The sequence below is a fragment of the Asparagus officinalis genome, chromosome 5 (assembly GCF_001876935.1).
Source record: "Asparagus officinalis chromosome 5, Aspof.V1, whole genome shotgun sequence".
Classification (NCBI taxonomy): domain Eukaryota; kingdom Viridiplantae; phylum Streptophyta; class Magnoliopsida; order Asparagales; family Asparagaceae; genus Asparagus; species Asparagus officinalis.
The window spans coordinates 128,821,968-128,841,110 of NC_033798.1; the positions used below are offsets into that span (position 1 = coordinate 128,821,968).

At 32.7% G+C, this 19,143-nt stretch overlaps 1 protein-coding gene across 1 annotated transcript; it reads left to right on the top strand.

The window, feature by feature from the left end:
- LOC109842605 (protein SIP5-like) lies at positions 1-8,325 on the top strand (the record flags this gene model as incomplete). The annotated part of the gene is made up of 8 exons (XM_020411460.1): positions 1-120; positions 637-688; positions 1,354-1,399; positions 2,835-2,916; positions 3,022-3,160; positions 3,257-3,356; positions 7,733-7,796; positions 7,931-8,325. Coding segments are annotated over 8 exons (810 nt in total), but the record flags the coding sequence as incomplete, so codon positions are not given.

Below are 19,143 nucleotides of genomic sequence, written 5' to 3' on the forward strand. Positions count from 1 at the left end.
GCCGTGGACTACAAGAAGCTGAGGAAGCTCATACTTGCGAAAAAGCTCGCGCCTTGCTTCGATGCCGTTGAGGATTCCCAGATCGACGGCGATCTCGAGGAGTGCCCCATTTGCTTCCTCGTAAGAGAAGAAATTTACAGTTCCTTTGCCCCTAGTTTGCTTCAGTTGTTTGCTTCAGTTTTGCTTAATTTCCAATTTTCCATAGTTGACTGTGTGACTGTTTAGACATCAGATATGGCTAATTTGTTGTTTTTTTTTGTGTTTTAATTACGTTTCTAGCTTTGTTTTTTTTAAACAATTTTTTTTGCAGAAACCTTCATATTTTCTATTTCCTTCTGATTTTTCATATTATTATAGCCTTTGTTTGAAATGAAAATTCGTTGTATCTGTAATCTCGCTAATTCAGAAGGGTATCGAATCATTTCCTCTACTTTTCTTCAAATTCTTCTATTATTTTGTAATGTACTCATTTTTCTCTGTTGGTAGTACTGTGTGATTGGAATTTGTTAATACTCAAACCGAGCAGACCAAGTCACTGTGTTTCTTCATAATTTCCCAATATATTAATAAAATCCATACTAATAAATGTCGTCATTCTTCTTTATCTCTAATTTTCTTCTTTTCCTTAAATATTAGTATTATCCAAGCCTGAACCGGTCAAGATGCTGCGCCAAAGGAATCTGCACTGGTAAGAACTTTCTTTTTCAGGGGCTATAACATAGTTTTTTCCATATTCAATATTAGTATCATCAGTACCTTATGATTTCTTTCATATTCAATATTAGTATCATCAGTACCTTATTAATTCATGGATTACAGCTCGGACTATGACACATTAATAATTAAGACCACTTTGAGCAAAATGTTAACCCATTAGTTCTTGAATCCAAATTACACGTGAAGCACTCATACCCCCCACTATACATATATGTCTTTGTGCAAATCCTACAGAGCGTGATTCCGTTTGTGTGCGCGTGCGTGCGCGCGCGCGGGTGTGGTGCGTGCGTGCGAGCGAGCGGGTGTGGGTGTGTCTGTGTGGGCGTGCGTGTGTGCGTGGGTGTGTGCTTGTGCTTGTGCGTGTGCGCGCGTGCGTGCCCGTGTGCGTGTGTGCGTGCATGGGTGGGTGCGTGTGTCTGCGCGCGCGCCTGCGTGCGCGTGCACTTAAAATTTTCTTTATATTTACGTTCAAATAAATATGGCCTTTGATTTCGCTCCGAGGAAGGTGTTGCTTTAGATAGGCAGTCCATGAGAAATTTTCATCGATTTGCTTCTCTTTGTGTATATTTTATTGTCTTAATACATTGTTTTCCTACTGAAATCAGATGACTGAACTTCTTTTTGTTTAATTTTTAGAATGTTTTTTGCAGATGAAGCCCTCACATGCTAGTCGACCGGCTCAGTATCCTTCTAGCTGTCCATGGTTCTGTATGTTATTTCTTTATATTATGGCTTGAAGTTCTTATCACTAATGTCTGTGGCTTGCTCTTGTTAAGATTTTAGAAGGTTAATGATTCAAAACCACATCATGATTGAATACGACAACCATTTTCCATGTTCATCAGAATAAAATAATACCTGTTTCATTCTTCTAGTTCTAGTGTCTCCTCGATTCTCCTAAGACACTTTTCGGCTGCCAAATTGAAAGATTAGCTGATTGAAGTTCTAACTGATTGTTCAGTTGCTTAAGCTGAAATTTTTATCCATTTGTTTTTTCACATGATTACAGTGAAAAATCCAGTATGAAACACCCACCCACACATGCACACATTCGTTTTTTGTAAAAGAGGACAAACAAAACCCTTCCAACAAAAAGTAAGCAAATACGGTCACATTTGCATTTGGAACTTTTAAGTTTTCTTCACCATAAAAAATATGTAAAATATAACTTATTGTTAAATTCTGCAAACTTATTCAATGTATAATAGTAACAGTGAGGAAGAAGTTATTTAAGGGAGACACTTATGTCTTTACTCGTTAACAAGAGAAAACTGACGTCACTGTATGGTTCAAATATACATAAATTTATATTTCTGATGATGTTTAATTATTTACACATTCTTGCATGGGCTTGATCTAGAATATAATAAGAGTAAATTTAAAAGGTAAAAATATGTTTGAAGTAAATTATATTGATGCATTTATATTTTAATATTGATGGGTACCTGCATTTCCAAAGAATTGGATTGCAATCTAGCACTTCCAATTGGCAAGGACTATAGTTTAATTTAAATTTACAAGTGAATGTGCGTATATATTAATGATAAGGGTATAAATGCTAATTTAATATTTTTTGAATGCAATTAGTACTATTGAGGAATAATGAACAAAATATTAGTTTGGAGGGTAAGACACCTTATACTATTTCTTGAGATTATTAAATTCTTTAGTAAAACTAGGGGGAAAAAGAAGAAAAATTCAGTTTCTCAAAGAAGCTCCTGAAACAGGAACCATGTATATGAGCCTGTTTAAGGTTTATAGATGTGAAGAACATTCCCATTAGTACTTATTCCAGTTAGTGTCCTTTTACTTGTAGTGTTTCTATCTTTTACCAATTATCTTTCAAGGCAGCATTTACCTGATATAAAAGTAAGTCTCTTGCAAGACTGTAAACACTAAAACTTCCTGGGTTAGTCGGTTGATTTCTTGTTATACAATAAATTAGGATTTTATATTTTTATCACTTGCTTATGTGCAGTTTAATTTTGGCTGTAGTGTTGGTTCTTAAATTAGGTCAGAGTAGCGTCTTTGACAAACAATATTTCTCGATTTTATTCCCGTTTACGGATTTACAATGCAATGAACTTTGATATATTTGAGATACTTAACTTTTTAAGGTGCCCCTTCTGCAAAACATCCTGTTATGCAGTTGAGTACCACGGTGCTAGAACTGAAGAGGAGAAGGGCTTAGAACAGGCAGTACGTTTTCTTTCTCAAGCTTTTTTTGCATGTCTCGACTTATGTCAATACTGGTTGTATTTTATTCTTCTTTCCTTCACGAGTTTTCCTTTTGTGATGCTAAAGGAGGAGCAGAAGGTTATTGAGGCAAAAATAAGAATGCAAATGGAACCTCAAATTGAGCAAAGACTTGTGCATGTAAACCAACATCAGACCCTTTCGGAAATTATACATTCTTGCCATGATGTGGGAAGTCCATCTAGTGGTGAATATACTTTTGCCTCAAATTCTGAAAACCTTGGCCTTCTGGCATATTATCATCTATCTATTAACATAGTTTAATTGATCTGTTTTATTCTAGACCAAGATGAAGAAAGGGAAATAACACAAGTAGGGAGATCAGGACTGCAAGACAGAGTAGACACAGATTGGGCATCTAATCGAAATGTAGGCCCTACAAGGTTTGTATAATTTTATGAAGAACTTATTTCATTCTTCCAAAATTTTATACAGTTTCTTCTCTCAAGGACAAAAATGGCCTTTGTAGTATCACCCAATTGCAAAGAGACCCCTTGTTGTTCTATTTCTTGCGAATAGACCGCTATTGTTCTATTTATTGCGAGTAGACCTCTTGTAGTTCTACTTGTTGTGCATAGACCCCCTGAGTGAAGTTCTTGTGAACCTTAAAATCGTTAAAAATGTTTGAGGAGGCGGATAGATCCCCTATAGTTCTATTGGAGAGGATAAACCCCCTATAGTTCTATAGTCCTAAGGGGGTGTATTTGCACTTGGGCCAATACTACAAGGCGTCTATTCAATAAATAGAATTACATGGGCTCTGTTCGAAACAGGGGGTCTCTTTGCAACCGAGCGATACTACAGTTGGTCTGTTTACAATCAATCCAAAATATATTGATATAATTTCAATGTATTATGTTGTTTGCAATTCACAAAATTTATTGCATGGAAATTTGTGTTATCTTGATAATTTGTGAAGCATATCATTGTATAGCTTATCAATATCCTGTTGAAAACTCTTCGATGTCAGTTGTTTAGCTTGTGACATCTAAAATTCTAAAGGGCAATATCTGCAGTTAAATTTATAAGTTGTAACTATTTCTTTCCTCGCTATTCCTTTTCTCATTCATTTTCGGAAAAATTGCTTCTAGCCCCCAAAATTAAATAATTTATTTGCTTACCTCCCAATACTTAGTCTACAATTTCTTTACACCCAAAAGGCCAAAACCAACTTTTTTGTTTGTAGAACCCCCTAAGTACAATACTGACGAATACCTACACAAAAAAACCCAAAACTACCCTTGACTATATATGTGACCATCCTTATTTTTCGATTTTTTTGCCTCACTCTCTCTCATCCCTTCTCTCTCCCCTCCCATTCTCCACTTCTGTTAAACCCAACCCCTTTCGCCATTAATTCTTCTCACCCTCTTAAAAAAATTCTCTGTCTTTCTCTCTTCTCCTCTCAAACTAAGGTGAGGTTCAATTTTTTGTATGGTGACTAATAAAAATTCTGTATCAAGAGGTCGGTTGCCATTCTCTTCTCTAGTTGTGGTGTCGGATCCGTCATTGTTGGGTTTGGGATATGGACGTACTAAGGATCATTGTGAATGATGGCAATTTTTTTCACGAGCGGAGAATGAACCAATAGAGTTCGAAGGAGATGTTTAGATGTCATATTGTGGGTTGTTTTGCAAACTTTATAATGTAGTTTGTTTTGAAAATAATTGTAAACTTTTTCTTCATATGTTATATTGTAGTGATGGTTATTATGTTAAATACGTACTTTAATTTGAGTACGGTTATAAACTCGTAGTCAATTGTTAAGCTTAGCAGTTAGTTGTTAACTTTATGTGTTAATTGTTAATATTATGAATTAGTTGTTAAGCATTTGCATTTGTTGTTAAACTTGTTCGTCATTTGTTATGTTTATGTATTAGTTTTTAAGCTTATGCGTTAGTTATTAAGTTTTTTTGTCAGTTGTTAAACTTATGTGTTGGTTGTTAAGCTTTTTCGTCAGTTGTTAAGCTTATGCATTGGTTGTTAAGCTTATATGTTTGTTGGTTAAGCTTTTTCATTATTTGTTAAGCTTATTGTGTTTGTTGTTAAGTTTTTTCATTAATTAAACTTATGCGTTGGTTGTTAAGTTTTTTCGTCAGTTATTAAGCTTATACATTGGTTGGTAAGTTTTTCCATTAGTTGTTATGTATTGTTAAGCTTTTTCATTAGTTGTTAAGCTTATGTATTGGTTGTTAAGTTTTTTTGTCGGTTGTTAAGCTTATGTATTGGTTGTTAAGCTTGTATATTTGTTGTTAAGTTTTTTCGTCTAGTAATAGAAAGAGAGTAAAGGAAATAACTAAATAATATTCATCAGTTGTTAATCATGAAAAAACTTAACAATAAACACATAAGCTAAACAAGCAATGCATATGCTTAACAACTGACGAAAAATAACAACCAACGCATAAGCCTAATAACTGACGAAAAACCTTAACAACCAACGCATAAGCTTAATAACCAATGAAAAAATAAATCAACGCATAAGCTTAACAGCCAATACATAAGCTTAACAACTGATGAAGAAGCTTAACAATAAATGCATAAGTTTACCAACCAATGCATAAGTTTAACAACCAACGAAAAAGATTAACAAACAACACATAAGCTTAACAACTAACGAAAAAGCTTAATTAACGCGTAAGCTTAACAACCAACACATAAGCTTAATAACCGATGAAAAAGCTTAACAACTAACACATAAGCTTACCAACCAATGCATAAGATTAATAACTGATGAAAAACCTTAGCAACAAACGCATAAGCTTAATAATTAATGCATAAGACTAATGAAAAAGATTAAAACAACATATAAGCTTAACAATTAACAAAAAGTTTAACAACCAATGAATAAGCTTAATAACCGACGAAAAAGCTTAACAACAAATGCATAAGCTTAACAACTATCCCGTATAATAATCTGGTGTAAGCTACAAAACGTCATTCCCTTCTAGTATTGCTTTTATGAATAAGTATGCATAAATCCCACAATTGTACCTATAATTAAAAATAAAATAAAATATGTCAGTTTTTTCGTAAACATTTATAGTATTATTTTACAAACTCTCTAGTAGTTGAGGGTAGCTCTTCAGAATTCAATCAATTTGCAATTCAACAACATTTCTCTTATCTCCCTCTCTCTGTTTATACTCTCCACCAACGTTCACAATGATCCTTACGTCCAGATTCTAAACCCAACAATGGCGGATCCGACACCATAACTGGAGAAGAGAATGGTAACCGACCTCTTGATTCGGAAATCTTGTTAGCCACTGTAGAGAAAATTGAACATCACCCTAGTTTGAAAGGGGAAGAGGGAAAAAGATTTTTTTCAAAAGGGAGAAAAAAATTAATGGCGTTGGGTTTAACAGGAGTGGGGAAGGAGAGGGGAGAGAGAGAAGGGATGAGAGAGAGGCACAAAAATCCAAAAAAGGGTAGTCACATGTATAGTCAAGGGTAGTTTTGGGATTTTATATATATTTTTGAGTGGTTATGGGTTGACATTTTACTTAGGGGCTTCTACAAACAAAAAGGTTGATTTTGGGAGTAAAGAGATTGTGGACCAAGTCTTGGGAGGTAAGCAAATAAATTATTTAATTTTGGGGGTTAGAAGCAAAATTCCCTTCATTTTCCGCAATATAATGTATCTTTAATTTAGAATTGCTTTCTTCATACACCTTGTTACATGATAAAACTAACTTTTCTCAAGACCTGTGAATGAGATCCATCTGAATGGAATTAATGAAGATGATATTTCATGAGGTGTCAAGTTTTGATCATGTAGAATGTGATGGGTTTCTTTAACCACTGTTAAAACATTATCATAAACTTGATGTGGTCTTTTTTATTCTAATGTAGTGGGTGTTTTGGAGGGCTTATTTTTAGGAGCTTGCAAGTCATACTGGTTTTTGATGATTTTTGGCTTTTATGATAAAATTCGTATAGAACTTGTATGGGTAGAATGGTCATTTACTTGGTCAAACCTAACTTATTTACATGAGCTTATAAGCTAGTTTTCCAAAAGTTAGGACATCCCAACTTTTTTAAAATGGGATTTATAAGCCCAGCTTATTGGTTATTTACCAAATAGTTAGAAATGAAAAAGCTAGCTTAAAAGCTAGTTTAACCCAAAAACAAGCTCTCCCAAATGCCCTCAGTCACAAAATTGGACCTTGCTATGGTGGTTTTGGAAGAGCAAAAGGGGATTCCATGGTTCAAATCCTGGAGGAGATACCCATTTTGGTCGCACCTACTTGCACCAATCTGGTCATATGCACCCAAAATAAATAACCTCAAGCCCAGTTAATCAGTTAGCGTCAGCTTGGTGCATTCCTTATATTTTAACTTTAGCTAACTGTTAGGCAAAACTTAAAAAGCATTTTCATATCCCTTATTTCTCAGAGGCCACCGTTGCCTACCGCAAATCATGATGAGTAGTTTTGTTTATCATTACCGATTTTGCTTCATTAATATAGTTATGAGTATGAGCAAGGTTATTTGGTGACGAGCAGTCATCAAAGTTTTCTTGTTGCAGAATGTTGGCGCCTTGATTGATAATGGCAACATTGGTTTTTACAATCTTTTAACTGCTTAAGTATTTTTCTACTCATTTTTATTTTGAAATAGGTAAAAAGCATGCTTACAGGGGACTTTACTTGTTATATTTATGTGCGATCTAAAGGAAGTATTTGTTAATAAGAAATTGCAGTTTTCCCACTGCAACCGATGTTTTATTTATAGTAATGCTTATAGTACTGTGTAGGTATGAAGTCAATGTGGATCTCGAAGAGATCATGGTAATGGAAGCTATATGGAAATCTCTTCAGGTAATCCCGTGATTGGGTTCTTCAGTAACTGAAATTTCTTGAAAAGTGTTATTTTCATTTTGTTTACCTGGTGAGAAGTTCATGTTATCATTTTTTATCCTGTTATATGCACCTAACATTGAATCTTCTGTCAGGATTCCTCTTTGCTGAGAAGCGAATCAAGTGAAATCAGTAACCAAAACCACACAGAGAATCCTCTCGACTCATCCTCTTCATCTTACAATCATGGAGACAGCTTCTCACCTTTCGGAAGGCGAGCGAGAACCATCGACTCCCGTATGAGAATTTTGTTGAATGAATCTAACAGCACACAACCGGAAACTGTATGTTTATCTAATTGAATGTGTATATTGCCTGACAGCAATTAAACTTTATTATTAAAGCCCCTTGTTCATCTGGTGTTTGTATAATTGCTCCAAATTGAGAAGATCTTGTATAAGCTTATTTTTATACCCATCAATACAGTTGCATCGATGTATATTTGAGTTGAAACGGTGACACCGCGTAATGATTATTCGATGTTTACTTATCCGGTTATTGTAATTAATGGTTGGTCAGATTTTTTACTGTGATAATTGGAGATCTGGGTTTGCAATGATTGTTTATGCCTACCCAAATGACTCCGTGATGACTAGGCCCTTTCAGGCTTACTATCGGGAATTAAAATGATGAGAAGCATTAGGATAATTATGTGAATCCTACAGGTTATTAAGAAAGCCCTAACATGTTATATCTATAGTCTAGAAATTATTCCCATTATTGAAAGATTGCGGGATTGCTAGAGTCGTATATATATTGGTGTGAAATTTTAGCTATATATGGTTTTGGAATTTTAGCTACGTGACACTAGTGTTTATACTCATGATTTGCAAGAGTATATTATGGTTGTGGAACCATCATTTTAAAAAAAGAAAAGAAAATAGGAATAAAGCGGTCAGATGATCCATATGCTTCCAAAGTCTGCATTTTATTTTTGATTCCCTATGTATCTACATTAACATTAAGGTTAGAATATAAAAATATAACTCTCAATTCTCTCCAGAACTTCCAAGTTTTGGTGTAATGGTTAGAGAGACTTTAACATGACAACATGGTATCAGAGCAAGCAATCCAAGTTCGAATGTTTTGGCAGATAAAAATGGTGCTCAATCCGCTGGAATATGTTAGAATATAGTGTTGGGATCATGACATACAACGCAGCGGAAAAAGCATATCATGACTATTAATCAAAATTAATTAAATATTAGAAGAATACCTGAAACGCTTTCCAAATTTCTACAATAATCTGTCCCGAGATCAATCCAAAATAGCTTCCTCAAGAGAAAAAGCCTCCAAGTGAAATCCACCCGTCACCGTAGAGGAGCAATACTGAGAGATAGGTTCTCAAAAATCTATTTCTTCATATTATCTTCATAAGATTTTGAATCTCTTCTCTCTTCACCTCTCATAAGGCTACATATGAACCCTATTTATAGGATTACACTAGTCTTAGAGATTTTAACTTTAAACAATTCATAATTATCTAGAACTCTATCCATAACAATTAAGGATAGAATAGATTTGTTCAAAAACTTTATCCATAACAATTAAGGATAGAAATAGATTTATTCAAAAACTTTATCCATAACAATTAAGGATAGAAATAGAATTGTATTGCATGTATACCTCTTCTAATGACATTAGTGAGACCAATTGGGTCCCATATCAAGAACCAATTATTAATCAAATTAATAATTTTAATTTAACAATCAAATCCCTATCCGACCAATTGTTCATAAAAGCTCTTCCATAATATGGGATTAATTATTAATAAATAATATCTTACATTCAATCCCTTCCAGTATCATTTATTTTAGGCAACTCTTTTAAGCAGGACAACTCACCTATTTGCTCATGCCTAAATTTGCAATTCCCATGAACATAAATAAAAATTATTTTGAAACATCAAAATATTTTATTTTTTATAAGAAAATAAATTTTGTAAAAATATTTTCAAAGCTACCTGCCGGCAGGAATTTAATAGCTTCATGGGAATGCATAATAAATTAACTCATCATAATGAGCATACTGGATCCTATCTAGACATCCATCATTTTCCTAAATGAAATTTAGCAACCCAATGTTTCAGGTTGTGTAGCGCTTGCTAAACAAGCTTAACCATCACATCAAAGCATACTAAATTATCAAATCGAAAATGATAATATCATCAAGTCAAAGGGACCATGTAACAATTTGAACTCTCTATCTCTTAGGTGACTCATCCTAGAGAATTCAAATACGGTCTAGTGCTACACACATCATAATGCGTGCTTATGACATACACCCGGAGAATCTCCATTCTCGATGGTTGAGACCCACCACCATATCTCATATATCGGTGTCATGCATAATAACCTGTTATAACAAAGTTATCCTTTACTAGTTATAGGTTAAGCACAAATTTAAGAAATTTCTAAGTTAGATCATATCTCCAAGCAAGTGACCATCACAGTGCATGATCTAACAAAATAACTTCTAAGGATATATATAACAATTATATAAATAATACCCAAATTATGTGCAACAATTAAATTTATTAACATTACAATATTATTACATAATTTGTATTGGATGTTCAAGGGCAAATTATTAATTACTATTCCAGCAATCTCCCACTTGCCCTAACATCCAATCAGATATAATCCTTACTCCCATCTGTCAAAAACATTTTAAGACAATGGTCTATAAAAGGACATTAAATGTTATCTGCTCAGCCATCTATTAAACCATAACATATTTCTTCTTATTAACCTTTAATAAGATAATTTTTCTTTCTAAGCTTCTTGCAACAGCTCCATTACTATCAAATAATAATGAGAAAGAAAATTATTACAAGAAATAATATTAAGCTTATGGAATAACTCATTAATCCATATTCCTTCTTTTAATGATTTAACATGGCACTACATATTCTGCTATTATTATTAATGATATAAATATAACCCGAAACAGACTTTCTATTATTATGATTGGATTGAAAACTACTTACAAGATCAATAACCTTTTTGGGACACATTTCCTTAAAGAGAGATTGTTTATGTCTTATAGGAACCTTTCCTTTCTTGGAATCTTATTAAGTTGAATCTTTTATGGATCTTATCCATATAAGTAGATTGTGACAACTCTATATATCTATTTCTCTATCTATATAGAGTTTAAGATCTACGATATAGAATGTCAAAAGAAAATCCTTCATAAAGAACTAAATCTTACTTTTACTCATGACATTAAAAAATATCATTCTTAATGAGCAATATGTCATCAACATGCAATGATAGGAATATAATGGACTTACTTTATTGTTCCTTATACACACATTATTTCTTTTTAAGGATATGATTAAAATCAATTTCCTTAAACATTTCATCAAAATGAATGTTTGATTGATTAAGTTCATAACTTTAATTGATTCAATTAATCAATTTTATCTTCTTGAATTTTACATACTTGATTCTATAATATGTAAATATCTTCTTAAAGATATCCATTCAAGAAGGTTATTTTAAAATCCATTTATTGATATCTTATATTCATAACACGTTGAAATGACTAAATGGATCCTTATGAACTATAATATTACAATTAGAGGAAAAGATTCTTCAATAATTAATACCCGTTTGTCATCAAATATGATATCAGGTCTCTTACATGAAATCATGTCCAACATGACTTTTGTGTAAGTTTTAGGATTTTTATTCTCCTTGTTACTTTTCATCAAATATATTTTAACAAGGCTACTGTACTATACAGGTGGATGAAAATCCTGTTTGATCTCCTAATTGTAATCAGTGTATTCAACAATAAATTTAGTAAGTAAATCTACATTTACTTTATTACTTAAAGCTCCCACTAAATTTATACAATCTTCAACTCATTTGAAGTTTCTCCCACTGGATTAAATAACTCTCCCACTAAAGAAAACAAATTTTCTTCTTGAGTTATATAAATCCTAATCATCAAGCTTGACTTTATAAAAGAACATATTTCTAGTAATAATTATTGTCTGAAAACTACACTAGGATTATCAATATAATACCTAGTACTTTCTTTAGGATAACCTACTAGTAGGATGTTATTTACCTTAGACTCCCATTTTGTCCATATATTATTCTCTGATGAGAATATGACAACTCCAGATCTCCAAGCGTCATACACTTAATTTTCTTCATATCCATGTCTAATATGGAGTGAAAGAAAAAGATTTGGCAGGAATTCTACATAATAAATAATATGCAATCTCCAATGCATAACCTATTAGAAAAAGAACAGGTTTTAATGCCCAGCATAAACCTAACCATATCGAATAAGGTTTAGTTCCATCTTTCAGACAAATAATTAGGAGTGATAAATTAGTAGATGTCAAAGTACTAACAATTCCATTTTGTTCATAAATCTCTTAAACTCCTAAGAATAGGAACTTGTCATCTGGATCAAATCAGATGACTTTGATACTTTTATCAAACTCCTCTTTAACTTCAATAACATTCTAATTTATGATGCAATCGCATAAATACATCAATATATAATTGCATCATATATGAATGCTATAAAATAAGAATATTTAACTATTGCTTTAACATTTAAAGGATCATATACATCTGAATGTATGAAGTCAAGAGTACGCAAGAGCTTTAGCACTATTTTAGAAAAATAGTTTGGTCATATGTCTCTTAGATAATATTTACAAGTTGAGAAATATTCTAATTTAGAAAAATCAAAGGACTATCCTTTATCAATTTATTGATCTTATCAACATTAACCATGACCTTGTATTTTTGTGCCAAAGATAAGTTGGATTACCTTGATCCAATCTGTATTTTAAGAGATTTATCAATTCCAATAACATTACATTACATAAGAGTTAAGGATGGCAATCATGAAAATAAACAGTTTTAATTTCATAATTATCAACAAAACAATTTCTAAAATTTTAATAGAAATTCTATTTTACAAGAAAATAGAAAATCACTACTATAAAAATTTAGAAAAATAGAAATCAAATTTCTTCTAACTTTAAGAAACATTAAGACAATCTTTAAGTTTCATTTCATGCCCTTCACTCAAAACAGAAACAAATTTCTTATTATTTTTATTTTTATTTACAATGCTGAAACTAGGGCTTTTATTTTCATTGTCAAAGTTAATCTTTTCATGTACTCTTACAACAAATTTGTAAGTATGTAAAGATAAACTAGAATGAATACATCATATATAAAAATCATTCACATTAGTAGACTCTACTAATCAATGGGTGAACTGTCTTCAAAAGACATTTCTTTATTAAGTGACATAATGCAACCTTTACAATTTTCTTTTCTAATGACTTTCATTATTTAAATTTCCGCTTCATGTTTAGAAATCTATTTTACTTTTTAGATTTCCCTCTTAAGAAAATTTTCTTTTCTTAATACTGGACAATCCAGTTCGATATCCATCATTATGGATTTAACCTGCTTAATAATATTCTTTTCACTTTTTCTTTAACAAGTTGTTCAATTCTAATACAGCGGTAGTTAAATTAAACAAGGAGTGAGATTAGGAAGTAAATATCACATCAACGTTTGATTTCGATCTTAATTTCCAACAAATCTAATTTGTTAATATATATCAAAACATCTTATGAAAATATATATCTGTTTTCATCTTATGAACATTACTTTTATCATTATTATCTTTAAGCAGGATTATGATTGATGATCTTTATCATCAGTTACATCTGGTTAAGCGGGTATGTCACCTTAGACAATCATAGGCCAAACATTCAGCATTTGAAAATTAAATAGATTTCTTTTCCAATCCAACAGTTCGGGCTATCTAATTTATAATCATTCAATAACATATCAAAATGACAAAATTTAGTCATCATGTACAAGCAGAATATAATAACACAAATATTGTAAGTTATTATTTTATTATTGCACAATCATTACAGGGATATTTTAAGTAATGATTTCACATTTAACATTTCTCTCATTTATTTAAATGTGAACAGGAAATCCAAGTTTAATTATAAACCTCCAGATTTTCAAGATCGAATATAATTAAACAAGGTAGAATCATCTATTCAATCATTAACAATTAACGATTTTCCTTTAAATTTTGGTCTTTGATGTAAGATGTGCCCCACTATTTTAGCGAGCACCCCAAGACATCAATGAAGTGTTAACCCATCAATCCAGCTATTTTATATAAAACAGGTGGCACTACCTATTTTAGTCTAGTGGTCCCATTATACATAAAATACTTGGCATCCTTATGCGAGGTATAACTAGATAATAAATTTTAACAAACCCTATCCTTTGTGGCATCAGATAAGTTAAAAAATTATTATCTAAGTTATATCTCTATGATGGAAGACCTTTAGATTTATATTTCTTAAAAAATTAATCTATCTACACTTCTATACAACTTTTGTTATTTATTATAACTGAGAGAAAATAACAACAGTCAATTTCTAATAAATTCTAAACTGTCTTATTTAATAAAACAAATTCAGAACAATTCTGGACCTTACAGTAATTTTTCATGTATTACTTTAATCACATGAATTATTGAATTTAAACAATTTAAAATCAACATGATCATATCACAAGTATAAGACAAACAATATTTCAGAAATATACATGATACAATATCATTTCTAACAATTCACTAAGAGTTAGATAATCTTTTCAACAAAGGAAACTAAACTATACATGCATATGGACTTTTGAACAAATTCTGTAAGTGCTAGGGACTAATCAAAAATTAGTCTATATATTCAGATGGATCTTAAAACAGTTTCAAAATCTATCAGGAGGGTGAAGCTAATTTCACATCAAAATTAATATACTAGTAGACTCAGAACAATTTCTGGATCAAACAGGGGTCTGTAACTAATTTTACAGTTATTCATCAATACTGGTGGACTTCAAAACAGTTTCTGAATCAAACAGGGGTCTGATAGCAATTCATCAATATTCACAGACTCCAGAACAGTTTCTGGGTTTTTCAGGGAGCTATAACTAATTTGATAGCGTGTTTGAGAACCTGATGGACTTCAGAACAATTTCTGGATCAATCAGGGGTCTAATAATAATTTTACAGTAAAATTCAAATTATCAGGGTTTCGGGTTTGAGTTCTGTTTGCGGGTCAAACCCGTTTCATTAAACTTAAGTCTTAATGGGTTTGGATACATAACCCTTTATGAAAATAACCCATTAAGATCATCTTCTTCAATGAAGACCTAGGGTTAGGGTTTTGCTATAATTGTGGGATAGCCCACCACCACCAATTGTCCGGCGGCGGCGGCGGCGGTGAGCCCACCGCGGCCGGCGGGGCAACCGCACCGGCGGCCTATCTCCGGCGACCATCTCCGGCGATCAACCTTTTTTTTTTGTTTAATATTGTTGTGAGATCAAATCTCAACTCCGGTCATCTCCTCCTCCGCCGCCCATCCAATAGGCCACAACTACATTGATAAAGTAATTATAACAATTTAAAAACTCTATTTAGATCAAATCTAACAATAAGCTAAATATTACAACAATTGAAAAAGAAAAATTCTTTGATCTAATCATAAGAATTTTAACCCATAAACAATAACCCACTATTGTAAACATTGATTTCAGGTTATGAACAGTACCCACTCCGGCCGTGAACAGTGTTCTCGGCAATGAACAGTACTGCCGGTCCGTGAATAGTAACCCCCGGAAGATGAACAGTATTTCCGGTGATGAACGGTGTTTCCTGGCCGTGAACAGTGTTTCCTGGCCGTGAACAGTACCCGGACTTTTCAACCATTTTTTTTTTCAATTTAATCCAATTAAAAATATCAAAATAGATCAAAATAAGATAATTTAATCCGATTAAATTATTACAGATTGGATTCTGAACCCGCTCTGATACCATTTGTTGGGATCATGACATACAACGCAGCGGAAAAAGCATATCATGACTATTAATCAAAATTAATTAAATATTAGAAGAATACCTGAAACGCTTTCCGAATTTCTACAATAATCTGTCCCGAGATCAATCCAAAATAGCTTCCTCAAGAGAAAAAGCCTCCAATTGAAATCCACCCGTCACCGTAGAGGAGCAATACTGAGAGATAGGTTCTCAAAAATCTATTTCTTCATATTATCTTCATAAGATTTTGAATCTCTTCTCTTTTTTTTTCATAAGGCTACATATGAACCCTATTTATAGGATTACACTAGTCTTAGAGATTTTAACTTTAAACAATTCATAATTATCTAGAACTCTATCCATAACAATTAAGGATAGAATAGATTTGTTCAAAAACTTTATCCATAACAATTAAGGATAGAAATAGATTTATTCAAAAACTTTATCCATAACAATTAAGGATAGAAATAGAATTGTATTGCATGTATACCTCTTCTAATGACATTAGTGAGACCAATTGGGTCCCATATCGAGAACCAATTATTAATCAAATTAATAATTTTAATTTAACAATCAAATTCCTATCCGACCAACTGTTCAAAAAAGCTCTTCCATAATATGGGATTAAATAATATCTTGCATTCACTCCCTTCCAGTATCATTTATTTTAGGCAACTCTTTTAAGCAGGACAACTCACCTATTTGCTCATGCCTAAATTTGCAATTCCCATGAACATAAATAAAAACTATTTTGAAACATTAAAATATTTTATTTTTATAAGAAAATAAATTTTTTTTAAAATATTTTCAAAACCACCTGCCGGCAGGAATTTAATAGCTTCATGGGAATGCATAATAAATTAACTCATCATAATAAGTATACTGGATCCTATCTAGACATCCATCATTTTCCTAAATGAAATTTAGCAACCCAATGTTTCAGGTTGTGTAGCGCTTGCTAAACAAGCTTAACCATCACATCAAAGCATACTAAATTATCAAATCGAAAATGACAATATCATCAAGTCAAAGGGACCATGTAACAATTTGAACTCTCTATCTCTTAGGTGACTCATCCTAGAGAATTCAAATACGGTCTAGTGCTACACACATCATAATGCGTGCTTATGACATACACCCGGAGAATCTCCATTCTCGATGGTTGAGACCCACCACCATATCTCATATATCGGTGTCATGCATAATAACCTGTTATAACAAAGTTATCCTTTACTAGTTATAGGTTAAGCACAAATTTAAGAAATTTCTAAGTTAGATCATATCTCCAAGCAAGTGACCATCACAGTGCATGATCTAACAAAATAACTTCTAAGGATATATATAACAATTATATAAATAATAACCAAATTATGTGCAACAATTAAATTTATTAACATTACAATATTATTACATAATTTGTATTGGATGTTCAAGGGCAAATTATTATTACTATTCCAGCATATAGAAATATAACCCTCAACCCCGCGTTGAGACTTTAGAGTTTTGGTACAATTTTGGCAGCGTTTGAAGTTCGCACTAGGTTTTTAGACTAGCATATATCATAGGATTCAGATAGCTGTAGAGAACCATCCAAAAGCTTGATACATCATGCTCATTCCTTCTCGTGCTTGGACATCCTAGCAGATGCTCAGGTATATACTTTGAACCGATTGCGTAATGATTTCGTTTATTAGATAAGTCTCGGTTAAGCGTGTCCATCTGATGCAAAATAATTTTTCAATTGTTTGGCCCAATAGTGCTTTTTTCCAATGAACTTTTTGTCGCTCTTTTGTATGGTAAACCATCTTAAATTGTACAATAGTGCTTCAGAGTGCATCTATTTGCAAGACTGACTGCTTGGGGACACATATTCCAAATGTTTGTTAGCTGCACAGTAAGAATGCTTATGATTATGCCAAGCTTTTTTAATGTCATATGCACGAGGTTTTTTTACTGTCATTATTTATTGATATTGTTTGTAGTTACCATTTTTCTTGCAGTACTTTCCTTCGTCTACCATTTCATGGGGGCAACAAATAGGATACCAGAGCTTGCATAACCATTAAATAGATGAAAAGTTTGATTGCGCTTTCTAATCGATACGTGGAGCGGTCATATTAGTGAAGTCGATCTAACAATTCAGAGCGGGGTTCAAGTGTAGGAAGCGTGTATGGTTCAAAATCTCAGCCAGCTACTTGTAAACCTCCAATTTGATTGAAGTTATTCTCTACATGTGTGCATTACAGGGTACTGTCAGATAATAGGAATGATCATCAAACTTCTGGCTATGTGGAGCACAGTTTCTATTACATCTTTCCAATTTTGTGATGGAACAAAAAACACTAGTTACCATCACTTTGCCTTGCTCACGGTCATTCATGCATTTCTCAGAAATATTGAGCGTATTGGTGCATGGACACTTCTGTTGAAGCCGTGTCATAATATGCATGTGCATATCGTGTGTATTTTCTAGAAGTCATTGCATGTCAGCATGTTATGTATCTTATTAGTGGACATGTCCTCATGATCATAAAGCTTCAGACAATCTTGGATCCCAATTGGAGCTCAGATATATAATACATAAGCTATTCACAGAGTGCATTGGCATTGTCTCCATATTAAGCTATTCAAAGAGCGCATTCGCATTGCCTCAATATGACCACCTCTTATGCGCATATTTTGGCATTTTTTTTTCTCTTTCTGGCTATTGTCGTTTGACGTTTGAGCCTACAATGTCATGTGTTTTTCTCCACAACGGAGTTATGGATTATTGCTTGGTTCTATATAACATCAGAATGCTAGAAATATTGGTCATAGACCAATGAATGTTTTTCTTATATGTAAACAAGTCTTGGGTTGAAGCGCATAATTGCCAAAAAAAAAAGCAGCAGGAAAAACAAAGCTCATGGCAGATAGTTCAGTTCACTAAACAATATTATGTCATTTGTCAATTTTAGCAGTTTGCTGCAAATTTCTGCTCCAACAAATGTGTCACTAAAGATTTTACGTCCAAATAGAGATCACATTACTCATTTGAGGTATTTCCGTGGGTAATTTTGTACATTGGGTTCTCTGTGTTCTGATCTACTGTCAGAACTCTTTGGGTTTCATTACATTTTTCTACGAATTTTAATCAGTAAATATGTTAGAATTACTGTATTCTTCTTCCAGTATTGACCATCTATTCATTGATTTCTGATCTCTTAATCAGATACCAGAGAGTGAGCCCAGATTTCTTAGGACTAGCCAACGGTCGAAAACCCACCATCAAAAGCAACTTATAGAAAATGAGTTGAGAAGTGAAAATGGATAAGTTTGTATAAAAAACTATTATTTAAATAAATACGTCAGATTTCTCACTAGTTTCCTCTCATTTTGAGAGGAAGTTGATTTCTATAAAATGTAGTACTTTTCCCT